This window comes from Bombyx mori, chromosome 1 (assembly GCF_030269925.1).
Source record: "Bombyx mori chromosome 1, ASM3026992v2".
Lineage (NCBI taxonomy): Eukaryota > Metazoa > Arthropoda > Insecta > Lepidoptera > Bombycidae > Bombyx > Bombyx mori.
This window is the reverse complement of record NC_085107.1, coordinates 17,572,152-17,590,173: the sequence shown is the minus strand read 5'-3', so window position 1 is coordinate 17,590,173 and position 18,022 is coordinate 17,572,152. Positions and strand designations below refer to the sequence as shown.

The following is an 18,022-nucleotide window of genomic DNA, read 5'->3' as shown; positions in this document are numbered from 1 at the left end:
ATAAATTATGCAAATGCCAATTCGGCTATCGTAACAAGAATATTACTAAAACAAAACGTAATTTAAGGAACCTAAACAAATGTCAGGGGTGCCTCCAACGGTCTATTGAATTGCGTATTAGTTTATTGTTCGTTCATGAAGTACCTACCTACTATTTGAGGTCAAATTTGCTTTGGGCTAGAGCAGTCCTGAACTTATGTACCGGAATTCATATGTTGATATGGTATGGCCTTTAAATTTCAATAGTCAACTTGCCCAGCTTCTCGGGGGTCCAAAACAGATACACTCTTGCGCCCGACTTACTTATTTCGGCTACGGATGCACTGCAGTGTCAATATTATACTTTAAAGACCATCATTACCCTGGGTCTAGCCAGATCCATTGTTCGAATCGAGATAACTTTCCTCAATAATTCAGAGTCGGTGAGCCCCAAACAAACTGCCACCCAACATGAACCATGAGATCGAAATCTCAATTGTAGGTATTAAATCAGTACGCTTAGTGCGAGTTTTTTAACGTTCTCGATAACGTTAAAGTTAATTCAAATTTATATAGATTTGGAACGTTTGCCTACGTTTGCCGCTAGGGGCGCTGTTCCAACTGCATACAAATTTGAGTTACTTTTACGCTATCGAGAACGTTAAAAAACTCACACTAAGCACACAATTCAAACCGAAACGCATCACTGCTTCTCTGTAAATATAAATAGGATGGAGCTGCATGCGGTTTTACTATACTCTATACCACCAGTTCTCCGAGAGTAGCTGGAATGGCTTCTTAGGCTACCAGCGATTACGTAAGGGAAAAAGAAAAACAAAACCCACCAGTACCTAAATACCGGTTGGCGATCACAGTAGGGAACGTTGCTGCACGGTCTCAGGTGCACCTCTTCACCTATTATGACGTCCCGTGAGTCTGCACGGGTAGGTTTCTACCACCCCGCCTATTTCTGCCGTGAAGCAGTAATGCGTTTCGGTTTGAAGGGCGGGGCAGCCGTAGCTATACCGAGAGCTTAGAACTCATATCTCAAGGTGGGTGGTGCCATTTACGTTATAGACGTCTATGGGCTCCGGTAATCACCTAACACCAGGTGGGCTATGAGCTCGTTGAACCATATATACAATAAAAAAATTATAATAAAAACACCAAAATGAACAGATAATGTCGAGCCCATGAATATTATATATTCCGAATTATAAACATAGTAGAAGACCTAAATGTAACGTCCAGTACGCTGCTCGGATCAGATACGCTCTACTCTAAAAACCTCAGTTCACGATGCCATCCGCGCAGCCGAGAATAGGCAGGGCCGGAGGGTTTAGGGAGACCACAGACCGCATTGAGGATTATCTACGCAAGGAGGAAGGCGAGAGAGAACCGTATTATAGATCTATTCAGTGACAGAACGATTTTCAATACGGAAGGCTCTTGAAATTTCGATCATGGCGATGAAAATGAAACCTTCATAGAAGAAAAATTAGAAAAATTAAAATCAAGTACTTTTTCATTTAGAAAAATAGAATATTTCACTACACGGACAGAGTTGGTAAAACTAGGGAAAATATGCAAATATTGCGGAAAAAAAAAACCAACAAAAAATTGAAAACGAATGAACTTTATTAATCAATAATCATTATATTAAACGCAAAAATAAGGAAATTAAAATTTAATAATAACAACTGAAAACCGTTGATCAAAAAAAATACACTAAGGGCAAATTCCAATTAAGAAAAAATAATGGGAACGCATTTAGAGAGTTAAATAAAACTAAGACAAAGAATTAATACGCCTCGCACAATGCATCCAATGAAAAGCCAATACAATTGTGATTCAAATAACAATTTATTTCCATCGACCTAAAGAAAAATAATAATTAAAAAGTAATTAATATACATAATGACGGTACTGTCGCTCACGTGCCATCCCTACGTACACACAAAGGGTAAGTTGGTGTTACATTTATTTTTTTTTGTCTATTTAAAAACACTCATACACAGTGTGAGATTACAAATAAAACAATCAAAATGATTACAATCAAATGTGACAGTTTGAACTACTTAGTAAACGATTATAAATATTGTGATGCGACTTTATAATTACGCGATCAAGTTACGTTCCTCAAATGTAAAAATAAAAAAAAAACTTTAAATAAAAAATTCAAATTCGTTCGTAAAATTGTAAGTTTCAACAACATTTTTACATAAATATTAAGAAAAAAGAACACATACGTTACTTTGTAATCTCATAATGTCTACGGCATTGACAAATACAACTTAAACATTACTCGTAAAAACTAATCTATTAATAAATCCGTAACTAATTGTCGAAGAATTACCGTTGCGACATTAGTCGTCTTCGCTACAAACTAATAACAAGAAAGTAATACATATAAAATATTATGCTTAGCAATAAGAAAAAAAAAAAAAGAAATATTGTGTGATGTATCAGTAGATGTCTAAATTTAATACTTTAAATATACTATACCTACGCTTCAGTCTTCGTTTAATTATTTTTAACAATACAGCCACAATACCGCTTTCGATATTATTTAGTCACAAGTAACGCCCATTTTTAATACCTTTTGAAGAAATAAGAAATGAAAAAAAAAAAACATATATACAAATATTATTAAAAATACAATACGGTGAAACGGATACGAGATTTGTATGTATGGTATTTTCCAATAATTGAACGACTCTCATCGCAGAGAGCCTTTCTTTTTAGATTATTATTACAGCTACTAATACTTGCCAGTGTTGAGTAGACAATTTTATACTGATCAAGATACAATACAATAATAATAATAATAAGAATACTAGTCTATTCAAACACCACATCCGGTATTCGAGTTCTTCTTTACGGTATACACGGAAACGGAGTTTTGTTGACAAAACGGAACATAAGTGTTTAAAAAAAAAAAAAAGTTACAATATAACCTCCCAAAACATACGTCACATGTTACTTTAGACAGAAACATTCGACACGTTAAAATATATGTGAAATAAAGTTTTGTTTCAATAAAATTAACGTCTTAGAACTGGCGCATTAGAAGTATTAAAAACTATGAACATAATATTATAATAGCTACGGACAACTATTTAACCGTTTATGTTTTTTTTTTTTGTTTTTTTTTTTATTATATTTATTTTTATCAATTTATTTATTTTAACACGGCGTTTACATGAGATTAAGTTACTACTTCCTTAAAATTCGGTAAATGAATATAATGGTGAGTACTAATCATACTTAGATAGTTATGTTTCAAAGCGATAAATATATTCTGATTTGGCCATTTATAAATGGTTTATATATTTGTATAGATGTATCTATATATAATCTGTCTTTTAATATATAAATATATGAGTACACATTATATATTATCGCAGCAGTAAGAAACATAATAAACGAAAAGTAAAACAGTATACTGAACTTCGGTAAGCTCAAATTAAATCAATGTTATAAAAATACACAAATTTTTAATTAAAATTTTCCTTCGTCATTTATTAAAAGGACATATGTATTCGTCAATGTTACTTTCTTTAACTTACAAAACTCAATTCATTCATATTGTTAGAAAATACACGAAAGATTAGCTGACACACGCAATGACACCAAAAAAATGACGTGTTCACAAGAATTTATAATAAAACTGTAAATTGTTACCAAACAGTGAAACGATTTGCAGAGTTGAAATCTTATAATAATTTAACTAAGGCAATCAATCGAAGGTATAACCAAATGAAAGATTTCTTAAAAAATAAACCGTTTTTTCTATTGTTTTCGCTTTTGTATATTCGAAAGATACTGATAAAATAAAACTAAAGCGATTGCAGCGACATTTTAACATAACCAACATATTTTTCTTTTTTCGAATTAAACGCTTTTTACACATAATGGCATGTACTGTAATCGAATGTAGTGAATACTATATATTGTGTACACATGAGTTACTCTGAACATATTATATATTTATTATATTATTATTTAAAACTGTCCATTTACCTCTTAGTAAAGTCCCGGTGGGTAGTTACATCCACTAAGGGTACACTCGCGACCAACATAATCGATATAGAAGGGCGATCGGATGTTCTCAATATAATTTTATGTGATCGATTATTTGCACGTCAAGTGTACAATTTCGACAAGAACCAACCCCTGCCTGTAGCCTGTTCGTTGCACTAGAGATCGATATTACGATCAAGCATTTTAGAATATTATTAAATCCATTATTTAGAATATTTGTACACTTACATAGGATGTTTAACATTAAATTCTAAAAAGGTCACACGAAGCGTTTTTATTGAGATAACGTTACTATAAAACTAACTTGTATATAAATGGGCACTAACGTTACAATATTGCATTAGCTTGCAAACTAGCGTCTTTATATATGGAATAATAAACATTTAAAATACTTTTAACATTCTAAAGCCGTAAAGAAGCTTTTAAAAAAACAGAAATTGACAGATATTGCTATCGTTTTTCTTTGTACTTTTAGAAGCATACCCTTATACTGTAAGGAAATCAATTAGATATGTATAAAATTTCAAGTAACATTCAACATTAAAGCCAATTCAATCGAATAATAGCAACATTCAAACACTCACCGTTACAATAAACATTAAAAAGTACAACAAAAACGCGACGTGTGCAATACATATTTTTTTTGTTCTCCGAAAACTATCAGACATTTAACATTTAAATAGTTAATTTCACAAATTAAGAATACAAACGGCTCACATTCAATCTTCACTCGCATTCAGAATGAACAGTGTTCACGATATGGTGATTCATGTGAACATTTCTATTAATTATTCAGTTAGAACACAAGTGAGCGACGAGACGGTACATTGAGACGAGACATAGACCACGTACGTACATGTGCCTATATACACGTACGTGTGTGTACTTACACGTACATGTGCGTACTTATACGTACATGTGCATACGTACACGTGCATGTGCGTACGTATACGTACGTGGACGATTCGTTTGTCCGTAAACGACGCTACAGTTTCAAAGGAGGCCCTCGTGTCCGATGACAGTTTCGTGTCCTGCATATTTTCCGGATTCGACTCTTTTTACATTGCGTTAGGGTAAACTATACAATTATTGATTGGCAATCCTCTTAATGGCAGTAATGTAATAGATAATTTATTTTTTATTCAACTTTCTCTACAACACAAATTTCGCATAGCTGATATACATTTGTATTTTTAGTATAAATAGAATTATAATAATAATATAAAATAACAAAAACTATTATAAACTTATATTCCGAATGTTTTGCTCGGAGTACCAATCAATGGAGGGATCCCAATAATATCTAGAATCTAGACTATAAATAATGAGTACTACAAGAGATCATGGAAGTTCAAATTCTGAAACAGTTGTTTATTATTTATCTTTACCAAGAATAGTGTTAAGTGCTGAAGATAATGAGAATGCATTAATCGATTATTGATGGATGTGGAAAATTTCTGACAATATATTTATGATATTACATTTATAACTACAGCGTCTGTATTAAGATTTAAAAAAAAAAATTTTAGTCAGTCTAATGTCAGCTTTAACGTATCTAACCAAATTGGATAGATGTTTTATAAAATTAAATTTGAGATTTTAAAGTTTATTACGATTGCTAGACTCAATAATAGAAATTTAATGTGTTTAAATTTTCTTCTCATTTCTTAAATTTTCTTTTCATTGCCGTACGCTGTATGGAAAATAGAATGTTCCGGTATTTAGTAAAAACAGTATCTGTTGATGATATGATATTACAGGGTGTCATTTCGTAAAATATCGATACGTTAGTTGTATTGCTACAATATATTTTATTTATTTTTATCTATTATTACATATTTTAGGATAACGGAGTCCATTGTTTTTTTAATAATCTTTTATGTTTCTAATAAGTTCATATTTGATTTTTCACGTTTAATTAGCAAGACACGAAGCAGCTAGTTAGTATAAGTACGGATATTCAGGATCATAACAAATCACCATTGAACACGAAGGACATAACAGAAGCGGGCACTAATTTTCTATTTGGTAAATGTCTTTGATTAATGCTTGATCGTGCGCGTGTCGAGGGGGGTTGGGGGGAGGTCAAATCAGCAGTGCCAGGGGGCGTACAAGTTGGCGTAGCGCCTAATACGACGCTGATTCAGTCGATGCTATTCGTCGCACTTGCGGCAGGCCCCGGGCACGTCGAAGTCGAGCACCAGGAGTTTCGTCTCCTCGGTTCCGTTACGAGAGCCGACCGCGCATATGAGTTTGGTCGCGGACGCCTTGATGCGCCAGACTACGCCTCCGGAGCCGCCCGATGACAATTCGACGAGGTTCCGTATGAACTCGCCGGTTCGAACGTCCCACAGCTTGACGGTGCCGTCGTCGGAGGACGTGATCACGAAGCGATTCGACGACTGAAGGCAAGTGACGGCCGATTGGTGTTTGTTCGTACCTGTAACGTATTGTCGCGTATATATATAAATATATGTATTTAAAAAATCAAGAACGTTTCTCTGTTAAAATTTAAATTTTTATTAGTAATTATTTGACTATAAAGGCTGTTTTTCGATAATCATTAAATTGAATCTAAAATTAAATTGACAAGTCACATTCTCCGTTAGTCTCATATTATAAATTAGTTTTCTACATACTGACCGGCAAGGGTATGCAGACACTGTCCCGTCGTGATATCCCACACTTTAACTGTAGAATCAGCATTGCCGGAGACAAGGATATTGGACTGCAGCTCCATGCCAGAAGTAAGGGACTGATGACCGATGAGCGTGTGTTTCAGCTGACCGGATTCCACGTCCCAAACCCGGATAGAAGTATCCAGGGATCCGCTCACGACATGGTTACCGTCAAACTATTCGAACACAGAATATTTTACTTGAACATTAACATTTAATTTTTGGACATCGTAAGTAGGTAGGAGTGTTCACGAAACGCGTTGTTGAAAAGTCACTTTAAACCACACGGACCCCACATCTTAAGTTGTTGACACATTAGGAATAGTTCACACAATAGGAAACCTATTATGAACTTTATTTCGTACGAAATAGGTTACCGGTAAATACCGTTCAAAGGAAAAGGAACTTATATTTTAAGTTTATTTTATAAATAATTTGTAATTAATATTTGATATTTTGGCTAAACATAAAGAAGCACACTTATGAAGATTTTATTTTTATCGTAATATATTGTTCCTTCATCGTTTATGACCAAGAGACTAAGTGCGCATTTTGTGCGCTTTACAATGATTCGAACAGGAGCATAATCTTCTTTATAATTCTGTTATTAGCCGGATATCGTCAACAGTGCTTTAAGCTAAGAACGCGGTATTCATTTCAGTTTAGTCGAGTTTTTATAAAGATAAAAGAGGCCACATGAGAGTACGCATAATGGTTTTTGTTTTCTCTTTTTTTAATTAAAATAGATCCGATGTCAAAGGTATTGTTTATCTAAAATGCGACGTTCTATTTCGGCCTATGCGATCATCAAATATGTTGTTCGCAGATTGCATCACGTGTAGAAGCAACGACCGAGATAAAATTTGTTATTGCAAACATATCGAACAATTAATTACATTATTAATCGGTCAAGTGAACTGCGTTCGTGTTCTCTATTTAAATATCGATCGCAATAGGTACTCTTGTTTTTATTTATTGTTTAGACGAGCTCACAGCCTGGTATTAAGTGATTACTGGAGCCCATAGACATCTACAACGTAAATGCGCCACCCACCTTGAGATATAAGTTCTAGGGTCTCAAATATAGTTACAACGGCTGCCCCACCCTTCAAACCGAAACGCATTACTGCTTCACGGCAGAAGTAGGCAGGGTTGTGGTACCTACCCGGGCGGACTCTCAAGAGGTCCTACCACCAGTAGCACAATCCTACCACCAGTTGAAAGCATTTTAGCGCGGTACAAAGCCAAGATCGCGCTAGGATTTCGAATCGTACGACTGCACGTGTCATTAAGAGTCTCCTCTCGCATTTCGAATGTTTACTTGTATTTTCTGTATACCTTTGTGTTTCTGTCTCTTTTGTCTCTCTTGTCTCTTTTATCTTGTACGTTTGTGTATCTGTATAACTTTGTATACTTGGGCGCAAACATCAGTTGTGACGGCTCGTGCGAAAATGAGATACGGAGAAGGATCGGAATGGCAAAGGAAACCATGGCGCAACTTAATAAGATATGAAACGATAAAATCATCTCTTTGAAAACCAAGAGCAATCTTGTACGCACTTTAGTATTCTCCATATTCTTATATGGCGCAGAGACCTGGACCATGAAGAAAGCCGATCGTGACCGAATTTATGCATTTGAGATATGATGCTGACGAGAGATGTTAGGAATTCTCCGGACGGCACGTCGCACCAACGTCTTGATCCTCCATGAATTCCAAATAAAGACGAGGCTATCTACCATCTGCCGACGTAGAATTGGGGAATACTTTGGCAACATTGCAAGAAAGGATAACGGCAGTTTAGAGAAGCTAATGGTGACCGGCAATGTGGAGGGAAGAAGACCACGAGGCAGAGGCCCGACACGTTGGACTGACCAGATCCGCACTACCCTCGACACCACAGTTCACGATGCTCTACACTCGGCGGCAGATAGGAGCAAATGGCGTGGAATGATCCGGAATAAATTCTTGTTGCGAAGAGGCGGTCACGACCCTCAGTATTGAGGAAACCGAAGCAAGAAGAAGAAGTCTTGTAGCTTCAAAATTAAATTTTCAGATCTTCGTCCACATTCGTTCGATGATATTATTAATTTATAGATGACGTGCAGAATTCGCGTATTTTTTCATTAGCCGTTCCCTTAATGACTCGATTTAATGGAGAAGGCGACATTTTTAAAAACTAAAGCACAGCTCAAATGCTAGTAAAGGCGAAAATAATATTTAAAAAGTAAATTAGTTTTATGGGAGAATTCATGTTTTGTAACGGTTTTCAAAAATTCCGTTAAAATTGTAGAAGCATTAGTCCGAAGTAAGTAGTCGTGGATAAGACATCCGGTGCATTCATTCGTGTTGAGCGATGCACCGGTGTTCGAATCCCAGGCGGGTACCAATTTTTCTAATGAAATACGTACTCGACAATTGTTCACGATTGACTTCCACGGTGAAGGAATAACATCGTGTAATAAAAATCAAACCCGCAAAATTACAATTTGCGTAATTACTGGTAGTAGGACCTCTTGTGAGCCCGCGCGGGTTGGTACCACCACCCCGCCTATTTCTGCCGTGAAGCAATAATGCGTTTCGGTTTGAAGGGCGGACAAGCCGTTGTAACTATACTGAAACCTTAGAACTTATATCTCAAGGTGTATAGAAGTCTATGGGCACCAGTAACCACTTAACATCAGGCTGTGAGCTCGTCCGCCCATTTAACAATAAATAAATAAAAAATAATAACTTTTTGTACAGACCGTACGTAGTATGGACGTTCGTAGCGACCTCTGTATAAGAAAAAGACAACCAACTAAATAAGAAATAAACAAAAAAAATTCATTACTCACCTGCAAACTGTACACCCTGTTAGTGTGTCCAGCCAGTGTGTGTAGACATTCACCGGTCTCAGGATTCCATACTTTGACGAAGTAATCGTACGCGCCGGACACGACCACCTTACCGTCGTACTGTACGCAACGTACGGCAGCCAGATGTCCGACCAGAACCCTCAGGCAGCGGCCGTCCGGTATCGACCACACGCGGAGTGTGGCGTCCCGGGAACCGGACACGACCCTGAACGGACAAGTGAACGTTCGTGTTTACCTATCAATGTCAAACTCTCTGTTCTCATAAACATTTCGCATTTCGTTTGCTTCAATCGATTCATCATTCGCGATGTTAGTTCAATTTATTAATATGTCTTTTTTTTCAATTTTATAACAACGGTATAACGCTTATACACCATTATTTTATAACTGGTACAAAAATTTTAAGGACATATTAGGGAAGACATTATTATCATATATGTGACGGAAAAATCTCATAATACCTTTAAATAACAAAGTTATTATCATTTGTTTATTGTAAAAAATCTCACTGAAATCATGGACATATTACTTTACAATCCATTCATTAGTTCATTGAACTTCATTGATGGTATTCCATCCTACTCATTCGCATTCGTACTGTCGCACTTGTGACGTAGATGGTCTTAGACAATAAAATGAAACAAAAGAACATGTGATGTAGTTACCTACTTTATTTAATTTTCTAAATTCTAACCTCTCCTTCATATTCATCCGGGCTTAGTACCGGCAAAATTACCTTTTTACAATTAGTTAAATACGTATGTGATTAGAAAACAATAAACAAATATTACAATAAAATAAGGTATTCTGTACTAAAAGAAAAGAGAAATTTTGGCATATTTATGAAGTTAGAATCAGGTGCTATTTACAATAATTATTTACATAGGTATTATTTACTAAACTTACAAGTATTTCAATTGTCCTTCGAAATGTCCGCCGCTATTGTTAATACACAGACGGGCTCGTTTCATTAAATTGTTTTTAACGAGAGAAGTACGCTTCTCTGTCTTTTCACTTCGTGAATAGCGTCCAATATGCGCTGTTTTAATCGTTCGAGCCTAATTCGCTCGCTTCTGTGCACACGTCTCTTAATTACACTCCACAAAAAGAAGTCCATGGGCGTTAATTCTTGAGATTTCCTGTAGTGATATGGATGTAATCCAGCCTTATTAATAATCTTCCAGGCACATGACTGGCTGATGTTAAACCGTCGATCAGCGTAATTTGTACTCCGCCGGGGATCCTCTTCAAAATACGCTAGTACATCGTCGTACAGATTTTGTGACAACGCCGGTCTTCCTCGTTGTTGACGTACGTAGGTGACCGTGCGTGGAATGAACCGTGATCTAGTAAACGCTGGTAAGCATTTACCACGGTTCGCACATTTGGCTGTCGAGCGTTTGGGTGTCTTCCCTGTACATACGTACAGCTGCACTCGCGTTTTCTCCACTCAAAAAGTACGCACGAAGCATAGCTACATACTCCCGTGATGTGAACTGATAAGCCATCGCGTCAGGGAAAACTTAAACAAACAACTGTTGCAACGAAAAAAAGCATGCGCACACTTCCGATAACAATTTAGCACTGTTTTTGTCGTTGTTGCGTCGGAGCACGGCGCGGGCGCAGAGGGACAAGGGGTGGTTGGTGGGCTTCGACTTGAGTTTCCCGGAATTTATCAATGGAGCAGCGCCCCGTAGGTACCCAAACCCCGCCGCCCGTACCTACTATCGGTCATTGATTGATTTTTTTATAATTATTTAGCATTTACCAGTTATTACGTATTTTTGTGGACAGTTTTGAGACTTAGCGTTTTTTATTTTTTAACTACACAAATATGATTAGTTAAAGATACTTAGAGCCCAGTTAAATTTTTTGTACTAATTAAAAAATAGGGGTGTATACCTTAAAACAGTAATCGTATATCCTAGTGATTCTAAGCAATCTTTTTTTTGTCCACCTTATCCCACTAGGTGGGGTCGGCACAGCTAAGTTTTTTTCTTCCATTCTCTTCTATCAGCCGTCATCTCAACACTCACTCCTCTCTCTCTCTCTCATATCGTCATTCACACACTACATCCATGTCTTCTTCGATCTACCTCTTCCCTTTCTACCTTGCACTACTATTTTCATACATCTCCTAGTCACATGCATCTTCTACGCATCACATGTCTATACCGTCCGCTCTTTAATTTGTATATTACCGGGACTACTTTCACACTTCCTCTGATTCTAAGCCATACGAGATTTTATTTCAATAGAAAATAATTTATGTATAAAGTACCGTTAACACAAAACTTATATGTTTAAGAAATAAAAACTAAAAAGAAATATAAAATAATGAATTCGCTTTGTCACTGATAGAAGAGAATACATATTATAATTGAAGGACATACTTGTTCTGATGCAGATGCATACAACGTACGGTGGACGTGTGACCGGCGAGCACCTTCAAGCACTGTCCGCTCTTAGCGTTCCAAACGCGCAGGGTTCGATCGGTCGAGCCGCTGATCACCAAGTCACCGATCATTTGCGACGACCACACCCCGCCCGAGTGACCCACTAGAGTACGGAGACACTAAAGGAGAAATCAACTCTTGTTAACGATTCATCATACAACAGACGGTCCGCTCTAATTTTTACTTCACCTTAACTGGGTGTTAGGAGACCGTTTCCAAAAACGAAGACAGACGACAGTACTAATGACACCTTTGATGATGGGACGGAAAAAAATCGATACTGATTTTAAAAAAAAACATTTTTAAAACGTTTTATTAGCATTATTGACGCTCCATCAAGTTACTACAGCTAAATGAAACGATAGTTTGAATAAAAATACATCACCTTACCAAAAAAAAAACCGGCAATGAAACACAAATTCGAAAACAACTGATGCTCGGATCAACGAACGCACGGACGCGGCGTCTTTTACGCGCATACCGGCGCGGCGCAGATACCGCACTCCAAAAGTTTACAGCTTTGTAGGTACAAAATTTTGGTTTTCGGAAGCGGTCTCCTAACACCCAGTATATTTTATTTGTAAATCGTGAATCATAAAGAAATCATCACATGTGATCACACAAACCTTACCTTGCCAGTTATAGCCGACCAGACCTTCAAAGTGGCATCGTCACTCCCGCTCAGGATACGATTCCCGTAGAACTGGAGGCAAGTTATGACGTAATCATCATGGCCCCGCATCACAATAGGGTTGCTGACCGGCTTGTGAAGCCAGTTGTCCTCTATCAGATACTGGCGCATGTAAGCCGCCTTCCACGGACTCGCGCATCGGGGAAGCGAACGAGGAGTCTTCTTCAGAGTGGTGATACCAATGCGACGGCACTGCTCCTTCCAGAGCAGGTTATCATCAGCTAGGAACCTACCGAATAAGATTGGATTGTTCTAGAACGTTCCGAATAATTTGTTTGTTTTTGAAAGAATTACGTACCTTTCCTGAAGAAAAATCCATACATGTTATTGAGACCTTAAAAAAACAGTGACATCAGCTAGAATCTAAACAAACCAAAACGAGGGGCAACTACTATGTTTACTGAACGAAAAGAAACACTGAAAGCTGTACTAAACGCTCAAAGAATAATGATGTGAATGAATAATGGAAACATGGTAAACGTGATCTATTTGTTTTTATTAAAATAATCATATGAATAAATGGTTATACAAAATCTAGGTTAACAGTCAACAATCGCTAAAAGTGACTAGAAGAGAAAACCAGACTCAAAGAACATATTAAGACTTTCATAGACGAACGTAACAAAAAAAAACAATGTAACGAGAAATGAAATTGTCCCAAACAGTGTGCTTTCATTCGCAGTACAGTGCAACCTTTATGGTTCAATTCAACTTTAATGAGACTTCGAGTGGAGAATTTCATTTCATTAAACAATGATTTTAGGGCTTCGATATTTAAACTAAATAGTTACGCTGATAATAAAATTCGACCAGAAAATGGCACCAGAACCACAGAGAGCTCAATACTGCCGCCACCTTCGGGTTTAAGTCTCTAAAGCACCTCAAAATATTTTAAACATACCTGTCGATGTCAGAATATTTATATATATGTATGTACATATATATACATTATATGTTTATGAAATAATACCGCGAATGAACTGCTACGCCGGTTTCAAAACGAATCAAAGCTCTCGTGAGAAATAACCGTTGAAACAATTTCAGCGGTTTGTTTTATTTTCTTATATTTGTCCGTTTTATTTACCGATATTTTTTTTTTGTTTTCTCTTTACGTACTATAAGTATTCGCTCAATAATATCATTTAAAGTGGGTAGTATAGTATTTAAGTTTGTGCGAAAAATACCGCGACCTTCGCAATTTCATTGTGTTCAAGTCCAATCTATTTCAATACATACATACGTGGTCTCCACCCGCGCGTGCAACAACACACGTTGCTACAAAATCGTTGCAACTTTATTTTGGTAAACATTTAAAACGTTTTCTTTCCTTTTACAACGCTAGTTCATGCAGAAACGAGTATTGAGCTATTTAAATATAGAAACTTCGGTTATACTCGCATTGTGCTCGAATATCAAAGAAAGATTATTCGAGAAATATTCAAAGTACTGAAAGAATTATTCGTGTGGGCCGTTCAGTTTTGGTGAATGTTTCCAAATTCATATTCGTAATCCTACTTTAACTTTATTTTGTCTTAATACTCTTTTCAATGGAATCTCCAATAATATTATTTCTCGTAAACAACTCAATCGACCTCCTTGTGAATAAGATATTCTCATACAAAGGCACTGGAATCATGCTAGTAAGAAGCAATAAATTGAACCCATTATTATCCTACTCAAGATTCTCGATTCAATTGACTTGGAGTGTCAGATTATTCAATCTTGAAAACAATATATATATTCTCATGTTAACAGACTTCCTGTCCCGCAGACTTATTGCTCTTGTATATTATATTGAAAAGAAAAACCACATTTAATTTTATTCAGACAAACATAAGATTTAACCCCCATACTTGAACAGTGGTAGCCCTAACTTTGATAGCACATTTAAACCTTTAAGCCCTAACTTTGATAGCATATATATACATATATAACGAAAACATAATATCTGCAATTATTATATTTACAATAAGAAAGTTGACGCTTTGTTTATAGTTACGTGATTGCTGTGTAATACAACACATTATGCGCTCACGTAGTGATCCTCTATCTTATATTTATCAGAATCGTCATTGTTTATACAGAAAATTTAAAACAAAACTCGAATATGATCCCACTGTTTGTTGTGGAGACAAAAACAAAAAAAAAATGTAACGCAGATATTATTCGTTCGTCCTGATTTAAATTGTAATCATAAAATAGAACGAATAAGTACAAAATGATTTTAAAGTAGGTTGAGAACTTGAGAACAAAGTATTTCTTTTAGTTGGGAGTGACGAACTAAATTCACATCGAATATTCGTCTCTGACCTACTGTCGATCGATTCAATTTCCTTTTTAATTGCAATTGATAAGCACCCAGTCTTAGCGGTTTTACTGAAGCAAATGAATGAATTAATTAAGTGAATCGTCTTAGTTTGAGAAATGATCGAACTACATACATAAATCTTTCGAAACTAGTCATTACTTTAATCGTATTTCTAATATTAAAACACTTCACAAACAACTCAAATAAATACTTCTGCTAGTTCTTCAAAAAATCAATCAATCTTAAATTGAAAATTTCAATTCGCGTGTAACGTTTTCGTTTAAAAGGCATATTAAAATCACAAGATACTTCAATTAATCGGTTATTGCGTGATCTATGATAAACTATACGAGGAAAATTGTTTCACAGAAGAGATTACGCGACATAATTTTAATATGCCTATAATTAATTATTATCATACATAATAGTGACGAACATTACCAACAGTGTGAAACATATGAACAGTCTACCAAATTAAACAATTGTGAACACACTTCAAACAAAACGCATCTTTAAGGCTCCCACAATGAAACAAGCACTTTCAAGCACCCAAACATAAGAATGATAAATTAACTTACCTCCAGTATCGGCAAGTTTGGGCGGCTCTCAGCAAGTCCATCGGCTGCAGGTACCCTAAAACGGTAAGGGCCAGTTCCTTGGGCAGGAGCGAGATGAAATCCCGTTGAAAAAGTGGCTCGATCGCCTTCATCATGTGCCGTACTTGGCTGGCCGCACAACGACTGATCAACGCGTCAATGGCTTGTATCCTTTCGGCGTTCGTCCACGATTGGAATCTGAGCGAAACAAATTCAATTGATATTAAATCAGAACGATATTGGACCGATCAGTGAAGACAGACGGCGTGCCCGATACAACTTGTGCGAAGCCAAATTAAAACACTTGATGCTAGTGGACGTTATACTGAAACTGAACTATGGTTTTGCTATTGTTATAAGGATAACTAGAATCCAGCTCGCGGAGAAATACGACACGCCAGACGATAAAACTTAGGGCGTGTGCGCATTTCGTTTAGACTTTTAGAGCTTTCAAACAATAGGTGTGTTGAAGTATATAGTGGTTCTTTTATATGGGTGAACGATCTAGCTGCCCACACTCTAAGCTGAAGCTATGTAGGATGATGATAAATACGCGTACGGGCTTAAAATACGCCCTACGTTATTGAGGGGGGAGAGGATTATCATTATTAATTAGACGATGTTAATCCTTCAACGTGGTGGTCATTCATGAATGCGTCTCAAGAATGTATTTTCTGAAAAAAAACTGTAGCTAACGGGATAGCCACACACATACATACGCACAATTACATTGCAACAATGGAAAATATTAAATTGCCAAATTCGAATTTTAAATGTGACCTCACTAAAATTAACCTAAACAAAATTGCAAAACGATTACTCATCAGTTGCTTTCTGCACTTACCTTTAAATTATTAATACGGTTAAAATAACAAAACGCAAGCGAGCAGCGTTCGAGCTGACTCCGAACAAAACAAATTAACAAGAACTGGTCGTAACAAGATGACGAATCATGGACCTAGTTCACTGTGGTCGTATTTCTCAAAACAATTTCTTTCGCTAAATTTGATGAAATTATTTAATCATTAAAAAAAATTACGGTTGTTTGATTGATGATTTTAGTTTATGGGATATTAAAGAGGACGTTTTGTCTCTTCCTTACAATAAGAAAGTTGCTATAGAATTTGGTAGATCGTGACTGTTACACGTAGAATTAAAACTCTTACAATAGTTTCCTATTCTAATTTTAACTATATGTTTAAAAAATATACAGCTAAGCTTTCTAGAAACTGACCCGAGTGTTCTCTCAAAAATAAGTAGCATTTAAAAAAACAACAAATTACAATTGGATCACCAAGTAATTCCAATAAACTGTCCTCAGGAGAAAAACAGCTACGAAGCTTGATTATTTAATCTATACTAATATTATAAAGCTGAAGAGTTTGTTTGTTTGAACGCGCTAATCTCAGGAACTACTGGTCCGATTTGAAAAATTCCTTGTTTTCCTTGTAAGACCAATACAAGTGGAGCACCAATTAAGAATGTTTCAAAATAGGGGTTTAAATAGCTTCCTTAACATTCTATTATTAAAAAATATTTTCATTTTCTACGTAATTGAAGTGGGGGGTAAAATTTAGCGTTATGCCAAAGTAACTATTCCACGCGGACGGAGACGCGGGCAAAAGCTAGTTCATCATAACATTAATTTTATGTACCATTAACGGGAGTCTACAACTTCACTTTTTAATACAAATATAACTAGTAAACCATTATTAATTTATTTTTATACAGTATATTATGTGGGAGGAATTTAACGAAGCTATGAACTAATTTATAATCCACCTACTGAGAGGCTTGACTTGCAAATATCGAAACTTTTGTTTCTTACCTATTGAGCCACTGTTTCATCTCGGGATTACCCAGGCTGGTTCCCTGACCGCTGCCGCCCGGGACGAGCTGCCGTTCCTGCCCCGGGGGACTGTCCGCACAAAACCTTTTGCTCGTATGCGGCGGAGACGGCTCGTAACGTCGCTTCCTCTGCAAAACAAAAACGGAGTTGCCAAGAACCTGATCCCTATATATTAAATTAACTTTTATAAATGAATTGCTGTTCGTTAGTCTCGCTAAAACTCGAGAACGGCTGGACCGATTTGGCTAATTTTGGTCTTGAATTATTTGTGGAAGTCCAGAGAAGGTTTAAAAGGTATATTAATATGAAAATGCTCGAAATTAAATAAAAACAACAATTTTGTTTTGATGTGTCCCCCGTCGGATGAATTCCTTTTGTTTGTTTTAAGTTTATTTTATAAAAAACGTTTAGGTCTTTTTATTTATCGACGATTGAGGCACTACGAAGTCTGCCGGGTCAGCTAGTATATACCTAAATAATATCGCCGTGCTATACAAAAACATCTATTCGTTCAAATATGTAAACAAATGTAAGAGAGAAATGCAATTTGAGACCAGCGCGG

The 18,022-nt window shown here is 36.3% G+C and overlaps 1 protein-coding gene across 2 annotated transcripts in view; it reads right to left on the bottom strand.

Annotated features, from left to right (window-relative positions):
- Positions 1-1,596: 1,596 nt before the first annotated feature.
- Positions 1,597-18,022, bottom strand: part of LOC101739053 (F-box/WD repeat-containing protein 7) — a 31,750-nt gene continuing 15,324 nt past the window's right edge. For both annotated transcript variants that reach the window (XM_004933132.5, XM_012696326.4), the window contains 7 exons: positions 17,440-17,588; positions 15,594-15,809; positions 12,648-12,936; positions 11,954-12,135; positions 9,540-9,765; positions 6,667-6,877; positions 1,597-6,463 (listed from right to left, as the gene is read on the bottom strand). In XM_004933132.5, coding sequence (XP_004933189.2) covers positions 6,177-6,463; positions 6,667-6,877; positions 9,540-9,765; positions 11,954-12,135; positions 12,648-12,936; positions 15,594-15,809; positions 17,440-17,588 — 1,560 coding nt within the window. In that variant the 3' untranslated portion in view covers positions 1,597-6,176. The remainder of the gene's footprint in view (positions 6,464-6,666; positions 6,878-9,539; positions 9,766-11,953; positions 12,136-12,647; positions 12,937-15,593; positions 15,810-17,439; positions 17,589-18,022) is intronic.